Source organism: Trachypithecus francoisi, unplaced genomic scaffold, assembly GCF_009764315.1.
Source record: "Trachypithecus francoisi isolate TF-2019V2 unplaced genomic scaffold, Tfra_2.0 Lachesis_group5, whole genome shotgun sequence".
Classification (NCBI taxonomy): Eukaryota; Metazoa; Chordata; class Mammalia; order Primates; family Cercopithecidae; genus Trachypithecus; species Trachypithecus francoisi.
The window spans coordinates 145,533,709-145,545,880 of NW_022681470.1; the positions used below are offsets into that span (position 1 = coordinate 145,533,709).

At 52.3% G+C, this 12,172-nt stretch overlaps 1 protein-coding gene across 12 annotated transcripts in view; it reads right to left on the bottom strand.

Moving 5' to 3' along the window:
• Window positions 1–4,423: 4,423 nt before the first annotated feature.
• ANKRD24 (ankyrin repeat domain 24) overlaps window positions 4,424–12,172 on the bottom strand; it is a 48,266-nt gene continuing 40,517 nt past the window's right edge. For 11 of the 12 annotated variants that reach the window (XM_033196818.1, XM_033196815.1, XM_033196813.1 and 8 more), the window contains 3 exons: window positions 6,449–6,574; window positions 5,040–5,105; window positions 4,424–4,802 (listed from right to left, as the gene is read on the bottom strand). In XM_033196818.1, coding sequence (XP_033052709.1) covers window positions 4,725–4,802; window positions 5,040–5,105; window positions 6,449–6,574 — 270 coding nt within the window. In that variant the 3' untranslated portion in view covers window positions 4,424–4,724. The remainder of the gene's footprint in view (window positions 4,803–5,039; window positions 5,106–6,448; window positions 6,575–12,172) is intronic. The other variant, XM_033196808.1, reaches the window with a different exon arrangement.

Here is a 12,172-nt window from a genome sequence, read left to right on the forward strand (position 1 = left end):
GCAGGGGGAGGAGGTTGTGAAAGGGAGAAGTGGAGACCTGCTGGCTTTTCCCAGCACAGCATGTCCTGCTGGCCTTCCTTCCGCTGCCCTGAAGTTGGGGAAACCCCAGGCAGGCAGGCAGAGGCTCGGAGACATGGAGGGAGATGGAGGCAGACACTGGAGAGAGAGGCAGAGAGACAGAGAAGACAGGAGGAGGACACTGAGATAGAGGGACGGGGAGATGACAGAGACAGACACAGAGAGAGACAGATGAGAGAGGCAGAGAGAGACAAAAGGAGGACACAGAGGTAGAGGGATAGAGAGACAGGGGGATACCAAAGACAGAGACAGAGAGACACAGATGAGAGAGGCAGAGAGACATAGATGAGAAGAGGACACAGAGAGACAGGGGAATGACAGAGACAGAGATGAGAGAGGCAGAGAGACAGAGGAGAGGAGGAGGACACACACACGCAGAGAGAGAGAGACAGGGAGATGATGGAAACAGAAAGAGAAACACAAGAGAGCAGACAGAAGAAGAGAGACAGAAGGACAGAGATAAGCGAGGAAGACAGACAGATGAGAGACAGAGATAAGCGAGGAAGACAGACAGATGAGAGACAGAGATAAGCGAGGAAGACAGACAGATGAGAGACAGAGATAAGAGAGGAAGACAGACAGATGAGAGACAGAGATAAGCGAGGAAGACAGACAGATGAGAGACAGAGATAAGCCAGGAAGACAGACAGATGAGAGACAGAGATAAGCGAGGAAGACAGACAGATGAGAGACAGAGATAAGCGAGGAAGACAGACAGATGAGAGACAGAGATAAGAGAGGAAGACAGACAGATGAGAGACAGAGATAAGCGAGGAAGACAGATGAGAGACAGATAAGAGAGGAAGACAGACAGATGAGAGACAGAGATAAGTGAGGAAGACAGAGAGAGACAGAGATAAGCGAGGAAGACAGACAGATGAGAGACAGAGATAAGAGAGGAAGACAGACAGATGAGAGACAGAGATAAGAGAGGAAGACAGACAGATGAGAGACAGAGATAAGCGAGGAAGACAGAGAAAGAGAGACAGAGATAAGCGAGGAAGACAGACAGATGAGAGACAGAGATAAGAGAGGAAGACAGAGAAAGAGAGACAGAGATGGGAAGAGTCAGAGACAGAGAGACAGAGATGAGAGAGCAGGATAGATAGAAATAGAGAGATGGTGGGGTGCAGTGGCTAACGGCGGAAATCCCAGCACCTTGGGAGGCTGAGGCGGATGGATCACCTGAGGTTGGGAGTTCGAGACCAGCCTGACCAATATGGTGAAACCTCATCTCTACTAAAAATACAAAAATTAGCTGGGTGTGGTGGCAGGTGCCTGTAATCTCAGCTACTCTGGAGGCTGAGGAAGGAGAATCACTTGAACCTCGGAGGCAGAGGTTGCAGTGAACCAAGATTACACCACTGCACTCTGGCCTGAGTGACACAGCAAGACTCCGTCTCAAAAACAACAACAACAAAAAAGATAGACTGATGGGGAGATGACAGAGACAGAGAAAGACAAAAGAGAGACAGAAACAAGAGAGGAAGACAGAAATAGAGATACGGGGAGATGAGAGACACAGAGAGAGAGAGATAAGAGAAGACAGAGGGCCGGGTGCGGTGGCTCATGCCTCTAATCCCAGCACTTTGGGAGGCTGAGGCGGGCGGATCACAAGGTCAGAAGTTTGAGACCAGCCTGGCCAATATGGTGAAACCTCGTCTCTACTAAAAATACAAAAATTAGCCGGGCATGGTTGTGCACACCTCTAATCCCAGCTACTTGGGATGCGAAGGCAGAAGAATCGCTTGAACCTGGGAGGTGGAGGTTGCAGTGAGCTGAGGTTGCGCCACTGCACTCCAGCCTGGGAGACAGAGTGAGACTCTGTGTCAAAGAAAAAGAAGACAGAGATAGAAAGGGTCAGAGAGATGGGAGATGGGGAGATGAGAGAGACAGAGCAAAAGAGACACAGAGAGACAGAGATAAGAGAGGAGAGGCCGGGCGCGGTGGCTCAAGCCTGTAATCCCAGCACTTTGGGAGGCCGAGATGGGTGGATCACGAAGTCAGGAGATCGAGACCATCCTGGCTAACACGGTGAAATCCCATCTCTACTAAAAAATACAAAAAACTAGCCGGGCAAGGTGGCGGGCACCTGTAGTCCCAGCTACTCGGGAGGCTGAGGCAGGAGAATGGTGTGAACCCGGGAGGTGGAGCTTGCAGTGAGCTGAGATCCGGCCACTGCACTCCAGCCTGGGCGACAGAGCCAGACTCCGTCTCAAAAAAAAAGAGAGGAGAAAGGCACAAAGGTACAGGGAGACAGAGAGACAAAACGGCAAGAGAGACAGAGATGGAGACCAAGAGATAGAGACAGAGACATGGAGGGAGGTTGGGCACAGTGGCTCATGCCTGTAATCCCAGCACTTTGGGAGGCCAAGATGGGTGGATCACTTGAGGTCAGGAGTTCGAGACCAGCCTGACCAACATGCGAAACCCCGTCTCTACTAAAAATATAAAAATTAGATGGGCGTGGTAGCGCGTGCCTGTAATCCCAGCTATTCTGGAGGCCGAGGCAGGAGAATCGCTTGAACCCGGGAGGCGGAGGTTGCGGTGAGCCGAGATCGCGCCACTGCACTCCAGCCTGGGCAACAAGAATGAAACTCCATCTCAAAAAAAGAAAAAAAAAAAGAGAGACATGGAGAAGAGGGACAGACACAGGAGTGCAGGCCTGGGGAAGCAGCTGCCACCACAGATATCCCAGTGATCAGGATGCCCAGAAACAAGGAAACCCCCAGGAGCAGGCTGGACAGGCTCGGGGATCCCCACTCCCACTCCCACCTCCCCTCTGTTTGCTGAAAAATGCCAAGAAACCCGTGGGGATTTCGAGGGATTTGCCAAGGGGCAGGGAGGGGCTGGGGGGAGCGGCTCCCACCATGGCCGGGCTTAGGATTTAGGAGTGTATTTCTTTGTTTTTTCTTTTTTTCCTTTTTTAGAGGCAGGGTCTTGCCCTGTCACCCAGGCTGGGGTGCAGTAGTGCGATCATGGCTCACTGCAGCCTCTAACTGCTGGGCTCAAGTGATCCTCCCTCCTCAGCCTCCTGAGTCGCTGGGACCACAGGTGCGCACCATCATTCCCAGCTAATTCTTGTATTTTTGATAGAGATGGAGTTTCCCCATGTTGCCCAGGCTGGTCTTCAACTCCTGGGCTCAAACAATCCTCCCACCTTGGTCTCCCAAAGTGCTGGGATTACAGGCATGAGCCACCGCACCCAGCCAATCCTGCCTTTCTTTAACATTTCCATACTTAGTTCATCATGCACTTTTTTTGCACCCATTTTGCCTTTTTGAAATATTGCATTAAGATGGAGTTTACCAGGAGGCGGAGCTTGCAGTGAGCTGAGACCTGGCCACTGCATTCCAGCCCGGGCGGCAGAGCGAGACTCTGTCTCAGGAAAAAGAAAAAAAAAAAAAAAAAAAAAAGATGGATTTTATCTAAAGGCCGGGCATAGTGGCTTATATCTGTCATCCCAGCACATTGGGAGGCCGAGGCGGGTGGATCACCTGAAGTCAGGAGTTCGAGACCAGCCTGGCCAACGTGGTGAAACCCTGTCTCTACTAAAAATACAAAAACGAGCCAGGCGTGGTGGTGTGTGCCTTGTAATTCCAGCTACTGGGGAGACTGAGGCAAGAGAATCACCTGAACCCAGGAGGCAGAGGTTGCAGTGAGCTAAGATCACGCCACTGCATTCCAGCCTGGGGACAAGAACGAAACTCCATCTCAAAAATAAAAGAAAAAATACAAAAATTAGCCAGGTGTGGTGGCAGGCGCCTGTAGTCTCAGCTACTTGGGAGACTGAGGCAGGGGAATCACGAGAACCCGGGAGGCAGAGGTTACAGTGAGCTGAGATCGCTCCACTGTACTCCAGACTGGGTGACAGAGGGAGACTCCACATAAAAAAAAAAAAAAAAAAAAAAAAAAGAGGTGCAGTGGCTCAAGCCTGTAATCTCAGCACTTTGGGAGGCCGAGGCGGGCGGATCATGAGGTCAGCAGATCGAGACCATCCTGGCTAACACAGTGAAACCCCGTCTCTACTAAAAATACAAAACTTAGCCAGGCAAGGTGGCGGGCGCCTGTAGTCCCAGCTACTCGGGAGGCTGAGGCAGAAGAATGGCGTGAACCCGGGAGGCGGAGCTGGCAGTGAGCCGAGATCACGCCACTGCACTCCAGCCTGGGCGACAGAGCCAGACTCTGTCTCAAAAAAAGAAAAGGAAGAAAAAGTTGGGGTTTATCCTGATGGTTGATTTGTTGTGCTGTGGGGTAGGTGGGGAGGGGTGTAAGTCCTTCCTTTTCTGGGCCACCCCCTCCCCTCCCCACAGTGGAAGCCCAGCAACCAGACGGCACGCATTGGTCCTGTGCACAGAATGCCTTTATTCCTGGGCTGGCGTCTGGATGTGGAGGACACAGGGACTCACAGATTCTCCGGTGGTGGGGGAGGGGCGGTCACGCCCCCGGTCCAGACTGACCAGTGCCTGCGTGCAGAGACCAGGTGGGGCGATGGAGCCAGCTGGGGACGGTCGGGCAGGGACCCAGGCTGGTCTCCAAGTGCACGGGTCCGGATGGGGCCAAGTGAAGCCGGTCTGCAAGGGGCCTGCAGGGGCGTGAGGCCCCTGCGTGGGTGCGGTCAGTGTAGCCACTGGGCCTGGCCTTTCTCAGCGGCCCTGAGCCTGGAGTCTCTGCATCTGCAGAATCTGGCTGAGAATCCGCTGCACATCTTCATCCATCTGGCCCTAGGGTGGGGGGAATAGAGGGGAACCCTGAGTGTATTCCCGACGGCTGCCCCAGGCCCCTCCACCACTCCCAAAGACCAAGCCAGCCAGGAGGGAAATGCACACAGGTGGGCTCCCACATGCCACGAACCTCTCCTCAGGACCAGCCTCCCACTGTACAGAAGGGGAACCTGAGACCCAGAGAGCAATAGCGGCCTGCCCAAAGCCACCCGGGCACCCGGGAGCTGGGCCACTCACCTGAATGGCATATAGGAGGTGGCTTCTGTACAAAGCCACCACGCTGGAGTGGTCCCTGGCAGCTTCCTGTAGGTATGAGGGAGGGGTGCTCAGAAGAACAGGACCACCTCCCCCACACAGCAAAACACACCAACAAGTGCCCTTTGCACCCCACACCTGTATTTTGATGGGCGACTGCTAAAATATGAAAAGATGGCCGGACACAGTGGCACACATTTGTAAGGAGGCTGAGACTGGCGGTTCACCTGAGGTCAGGAGTTCAAGACCAGCCTGGACCAACATGGTGAAATCCTGTCTCTACTAAAAATACAAAAATTGGCCAGGCGCAGTGGCTCACGCCTGTAATCCCATCACTTTGGGAGGCCGAGGCGGGCGGATCACGAGGTCAAGAGATCGAGACCATCCTGGCTAACACGGTGAAACCTCGTCTTTACTAAAAGTACAAAAAATTAGCTGGGTATGGTGGTGGGTGCCTGTAGTCCCAGCTACCTGGGAGGCTGAGGCAGGAGAATTGCTTGAACCCGGGAGGCGGAGTTGCAGTGAGCTGAGATTGTGCCACTGCACTCCAGCCTGAGCAACAGAGCGAGACTCCATCTCAAAAAAAAAAAAAAAAAAAAAATTCCCAGGCAAGGCGGCTCACACCTATAGTCCCAGCTAGTCAGGAGGCTGAGGCAGTAGAATCACTTGAACTTGGGAGCTGGGAGGCAGAGGTTGCAGTGAGCCAAGATCACGTCACTGCACTCCAGTCGGGGTGACAGAGTGAGACTGTCTCAAAAAATCTATCTATCTGTATCTCTATATATTTTTGTCTTTTTACATATCTATGAAAATATGGCCAGGCACTTTGGGAGGCTGTGGTGGAGAAGTGCTTGAGGCCAGGGGTTTGAGGCTGCCCAGTGAGCTATGATTGCAGTACTGCACTCCAGCATGATAGCGCAAGATCCTGTGTCCAAAAAAAAAAAAGGGGGAGTGGGTACCAGGAGCAGTGGCTCATAGCTGCAATCCCAGCATTTTGGGAGGCCCATGTGAGCCCAGGAGTTTGAGACCAGCCTGGCCAACATGGGGAAACTCCGTCTCTAATAAAATACAAAAATTAGCTGGGTGTGGTGGTGCGTGTCTGTAATTCCAGCTACATAGGACACTAAGGCATGAGAATTGCTTAAACCCGGAAGGCTGAGGCTGCAGGGAGCCGAGACTGTGCCACTGCATTCCACCTGGGTGACGGAGTGAGACCCTGTCTCAAAAGAAATAAAGGAAATATTTCCTGGCCGCACCGTGCATGTGATGTGGACCCCACCGACCCACCCCAGCCCCTCTCCTGGGATCCCCACCCATGGAGTGCTGATTGGTAAATATTTGGACTCCTCCATCCTGATGGTCCCCCGGCCCCTGCCCGGCCCGGCCCTTACCTGCAGCTGCTGCTGCAAATCCTTCACCTGGTCACGGAGGGCCTCCACCTCGGGGGTGGCCAGGGCGGCCGGCTGCTCCTTCAAGGCCTCCTTAAGACTGAAGACTTCTTTGGAGAGTTCTGTGATCTGGGGGTGCGGGTGCTGTCAGCCATCACCCTGGGCCCAGGGCTGGGGGCTGAGGACCTCTCAGCAGCCGCAGGAAGAGGCCAGGGATAAAGGCCTTCGAGGGAAGGTCCCGTCCCAGGCAAACTCTGGCCTGAGCGCCACGTCTGGCCCACAGCCTGTTTTCATTTTACTTATTTATTTATTTATATATATATATATATATTTTTTTTTTTTTTTTTTTTTTTTGAGGTGGAGTCTCGCTTTGTCGCCCGGACTGGAGTGCAGTGGCCGGATCTCAGCTCACTGCAAGCTCCGCCTCCCGGGTTTACGCCATTCTCCTGCCTCAGCCTCCCAAGTAGCTGGGACTACAGGCGCCCGCCACCTCGCCCGGCTAGTTTTTTTTGTATTTTTAGTAGAGACGGGGTTTCACCGTGTTAGCCAGGATGGTCTCGATCTCCTGACCTCGTGATCCGCCCGTCTCGGCCTCCCAAAGTGCTGGGATTACAGGCTTGAGCCACCGCGCCCGGCCTATTTATATTTTAGATGGATGCTTACGGTTACCAGCACAGCCTGTTTTTATACAACCCACAAGCTAAAATTGGTTTTCACGTTTTTGTTGTTGTTGTTGTTGTTATTTATTTATTTTTGAGATAGTCTCGCTTTGTCGCCCAGGCTGGAGTACAGTGGCGCGATCTCGGCTCACTGCAAGCTCCGCCTCCTGGGTTCAAGCGATTCTCCTGCCTCAGCCTCCTGAGTAGCTGGGACCACAGGCGCCCACCACCACGCCCGGCTAATTTTTTTGTATTTTCAGTAGAGACGGGGTTTCACCGTGTTAGCCAGGATAGTCTCGATCTCCTGACCTCGTGATCCGCCCGCCTCAGCCTCCCAAAGTGCTGGGATTACAGGCGTGAGCCACCGCGCCCGAGCCGTTTTTTTTGTTTTTGTCTTTTTATTTTTATTTTTTTGAGATAGAGTTGTGCTCTGTCACCCAGGCTGCAGTGCAGTGCAGTGCAGTGGTGTGATCTCCACTCACTGCAACCTCCACCTCCCAGGTTCAAGCAATTCTTCTGCCTCAGCCTCCTGAGTAGCTGGGACTACAGGTGCCCATTACCACGTCTGGCTAATGGTTATATTTTTAGTAGGGACAGGGTTTCGCCATGTTGGCCAGGCTGGTCTCGAACTCCTGACCTCAGGTGATCCACTTGCCTCGCCCTCCCAAAGTGCTGGGATTACAGGTGTGAGCCACCGCGCCCAGCCAAGTTCTTAACTTAGTAGTAGCTGTGATCCTCCACAGAGATTAAGTTTAAACTGGGCCTGGTCAACAGTAGGCACTCAATAAATGCAGGGCCTTATTATTACTATACATCGGGGGTTCTCAACTTGAGGCAACTCTGCCCCCCAAGGGGACACTGGGTGTTGTGTGAGGACAACATGACCTGGAGGAGTTCTTGGCATGGAGTGGGTGGAGGTCAGGGACGCTGCTCAGTCCCCTCCAATGCCCAGGACAGCCCCAGCCCAGGAAACGATCCTGCCTCGACATCCACAGTGCACAGGGGAAGAAACCAGGCTATAGCTAAACCATCATCCTAACTGCAATTTTGCCCTCTGTTTAGAGGGGGAAACTGAAGCTCAGAGAGGTGAAGTGTCTGGTCTAAGGTCACACAGTGAGTCGAGGCTGGGTCATTCTTTACGCTGAAGCGCCTGGGACTCCGGGTGTCTCATCTCCTGTCCAGTGACATGTTGCGTGATTTTGAGCCACTAACTTCATCTCTTAAAGATTCAGTTTGCTCATCTGGAAAATGGGGACAAAAATACTTTCTGAAACCAGGTGCAGTGGCTCACGTCTGTCATCCTACCACTTTGGGAGGCTGAGGCAGACAGATCCCATGAGCCCAAGAGTTTGAGACCAATCTGGGCAATATGGCATTTGAAACCCTGTCTCTTACCAAAACAAACAAACAAAAAAAACCAAAAAAACAAAAACATAAACAAAAACAAAACAGGCTAGGCATGGTGGCTCACACCTGTAATCCCAGCACTTTGGGAGGCTGAATCACCTGAGGTCGGGAGTTCGAGACCAGCCTGGCCAACATGGTGAAACCCTGTCTCTACTAAAAATACAAAAATTAGCTGGGTGTGGTGGCACATGCCTGTAATCCCAGCTACTCAGGAGGCTGAGGCAGGAGAATCTCTTGAACCTAGGAGGCGAGGTAGCAGTGAGCCGAGATTGCGCCACTGTACTTCAGCCTGAGCGACAGAGTGAAACTTTCTCTCAAAAAAAGAAACAAAGAAATTAGCCAGGTGTGGGGGCACACACCTGTAGTCCCGGCTACTCAGGAGGCTGAGGCAGGAGGATCGCTTGAACCCAGGAGGTCAAGGGTCCAGTGAGCTGAGATTGTACCACTGCACTCCAGCCTGGGTGACAAAGTGAGACCCTGTCTCAAAAAAAAAAAAAAAAAAAGCTTTCTGGCTTTTAGAGTTGCAGGAAGATTAAAAATGGTAACGTGTGAGGCCGGGCACGGTGGCTCACACCTGTAATCTGGCAATCTGGGAGGCTGAGGCGGGCAGATCACAAGGTCAGGAGATCAAGACCATCCTGGCTAACATGGTGAAACTCCGTCTCTACTAAAAATACATTAAAAAATTTGGCCGGGCGCAGTGGCTCACGCCTGTAATCCCAGCACTTTGGGAGGCCGAGACGGGCGGATCACGAGGTCAGGAGATCGAGACCATCCTGGCTAACACGGTGAAACCCCGTCTCTACTAAAAATACATAAAAAATTAGCTGGGCGTGGTGGCAGGCGCCTGTAGTTCCAGCTATTGGGAAGGCTGAGGCAAGAGAATGGCGTGAACCCAGGAGGCGGAGTTTGCAGTGAGCCGAGATCGTGCCACTGCGCTCCAGCCTGGGCGACAGAGCAAGACTCTGTCTCAAAAAACAAACAAACAAAAAAACAAAGATAATGTGTGAAAAATTCCCAATCTAACAACTGGAGGCTGCTATTATCATCATTAGTATTGTTTAGGAAGAAAATATGGGAATGTGGGAACGTGAGTACAAACCCAGCTGAAAGACTGCATGGCTGTGTGACCCTGGGTAAGTGACTTCACCCTTCTGTGCTTATGTTTCCTCAAATGGGGATAATAAAAGCACCTGTCCTGTGAGAACTGGATGTGATTAAATGCATCAAGTCCATAAGGTCTGGCATGCAGAAAGCACTCAATAAATATAACTGGGCCGGGCGCGGTGGCTCACACCTGTAATTCCAGCACTTTGGGAGGCTGAGGCGGGTGGATCACGAGGTCAGGAGATCAAGACCATGCTGGCTAACATGGTGAAACCCCGTCTGTACTAAAACTACAAAAAATTACCCAGGCGTGGTGGCAGGTGCCTGTAGTCCCAGTTACTTGGGAGGCTTAGGCTGGAGAATGGTGTGAACCTAGGAGGTGGAGCTTGCAGTGAGCCGAGATTGCACCACTGCACTCCAGCCTGGGCAACAGAGCGAGACTCCGTCTCAAAAGTAAATAAATATATAAAAAATAAATGTAACTATGGGGACAGATGCGGTGGCTCACGCCTGTAACCCCAGCCTTTTGGGAGGCTGAGGCAAGCAGATCACTTCAGCTCAGAAGTTCGAGGCCAGCCTGGCCAACATGACGAAACCCCATCTCTACTGAAAATATAAAAAATTAGCTGGGCGTGGTGGCGTGTGCCTGTAATCCCAGCTGCTCGAGAGGCTAAGGCAGGAGAATTTCTTGAACCCAGAGGTTTCAGTGAGCCAAGATCATGCCACTGCACTCCAGTCTGGGCGACAGAGTGAGACTCTTGTCTCAAATTAAAAAATAAAATAAGGGCCAGCCGTGGTGGCTCAAGCCTGTAATCCCAGCACTTTGGGAGGCCGAGACGGGTGGATCATGAGGTCAGGAGATCGAGACCATCCTGGCTAACCCGGTGAAACCCCGTCTCTACTAAAAAATACAAAAAACTAGCCAGGCGAGGTGGCGGGCACCTGTAGTCCCAGCTACTTGGGAGGCTGAGGCAGGAGAATGGCGTAAAGCTGGGAGGCGGAGCTTGCAGTGAGCTGAGATCCGGCCACTGCACTCCAGCCTGGGCGACAGAGCGAGACTCTCAAAATAAATAAATAAATAAATAAAATAAATAAAATAAAATAAGGCTGGGTGCGGTGGCTCATGCTTGTAATCCTGCACTTTGGGAGGCTGAGGTGGGCGGATCAAGAGGTCAGGAGATTGAGACCATGCTGGCTAACACAGTGAAACCCCGTCTCTACTAAAACTAGAAAAAATTAGCCAGGTGTGGTGGCAGGCGCCTGTAGTCCCAGCTACTCGGGAGGCTGAGGCAGGAGAATGGCGTGAACCCAGGGGGCAGAGCTTGCAGTGAACCGAGATGGCGCCACCACACTCCAACCTGGGTGACAGAGCGAAATTCCATCTCAAAAAATATATAAATAAAATAAAATAAGGCCGGGCGCGGTGGCTCAAGCCTGTAATTCCAGCACTTTGGGAGGCCGAGACGGGCAGATCAGAGGTCAGGAGATCGAGACCATCCTGGCTAACACGGTGAAACCCCGTCTCTACTAAAAAATACAAAAAACAAGCCGGGCGTGGTGGCGGCGCCTGTAGTCCCAGCTACTCGGGAGGCTGAGGCAGGAGAATGGTGTGAACCGGGGAGGCGGAGCTTGCAGTGAGCTGAGATCCGGCCACTGCACTCCAGCCCGGGCGACAGAGCAAGACTCCGTCTCAAAAAATAAATAAAAATAAATAAATAAATAAATAAATAAATAAAATAAATAATAAAATAAAATAAGGCTGGGTGCGGTGGCTCATGCTTGTAATCCTGCACTTTGGGAGGCTGAGGTGGGCGGATCAAGAGGTCAGGAGATTGAGACCATGCTGGCTAACACAGTGAAACCCCGTCTCTACTAAAACTAGAAAAAATTAGCCAGGTGTGGTGGCAGGCGCCTGTAGTCCCAGCTACTCGGGAGGCTGAGGCAGGAGAATGGTGTGAACCGGGGAGGCGGAGCTTGCAGTGAGCTGAGATCCGGCCACTGCACTCCAGCCTGGGCGACAGAGCGAGACTCTCAAAATAAATAAAATAAATAAAATAAGGCCGGGCGCGGTGGCTCAAGCCTGTAATTCCAGCACTTTGGGAGGCCGAGACGGGCAGATCAGAGGTCAGGAGATCGAGACCATCCTGGCTAACACGGTGAAACCCCGTCTCTACTAAAACTAGAAAAAATTAGCCAGGTGTGGTGGCAGGCGCCTGTAGTCCCAGCTACTCGGGAGGCTGAGGCAGGAGAATGGCGTGAACCCAGGGGGCAGAGCTTGCAGTGAACCGAGATGGCGCCACCACACTCCAACCTGGGTGACAGAGCGAAATTCCATCTCAAAAAATATATAAATAAAATAAAATAAGGCCGGGCGCGGTGGCTCAAGCCTGTAATTCCAGCACTTTGGGAGGCCGAGACGGGCAGATCAGAGGTCAGGAGATCGAGACCATCCTGGCTAACACGGTGAAACCCCGTCTCTACTAAAAAATACAAAAAACAAGCCGGGCGTGGTGGCGGCGCCTGTAGTCCCAGCTACTCGGGAGGCTGAGGCAGG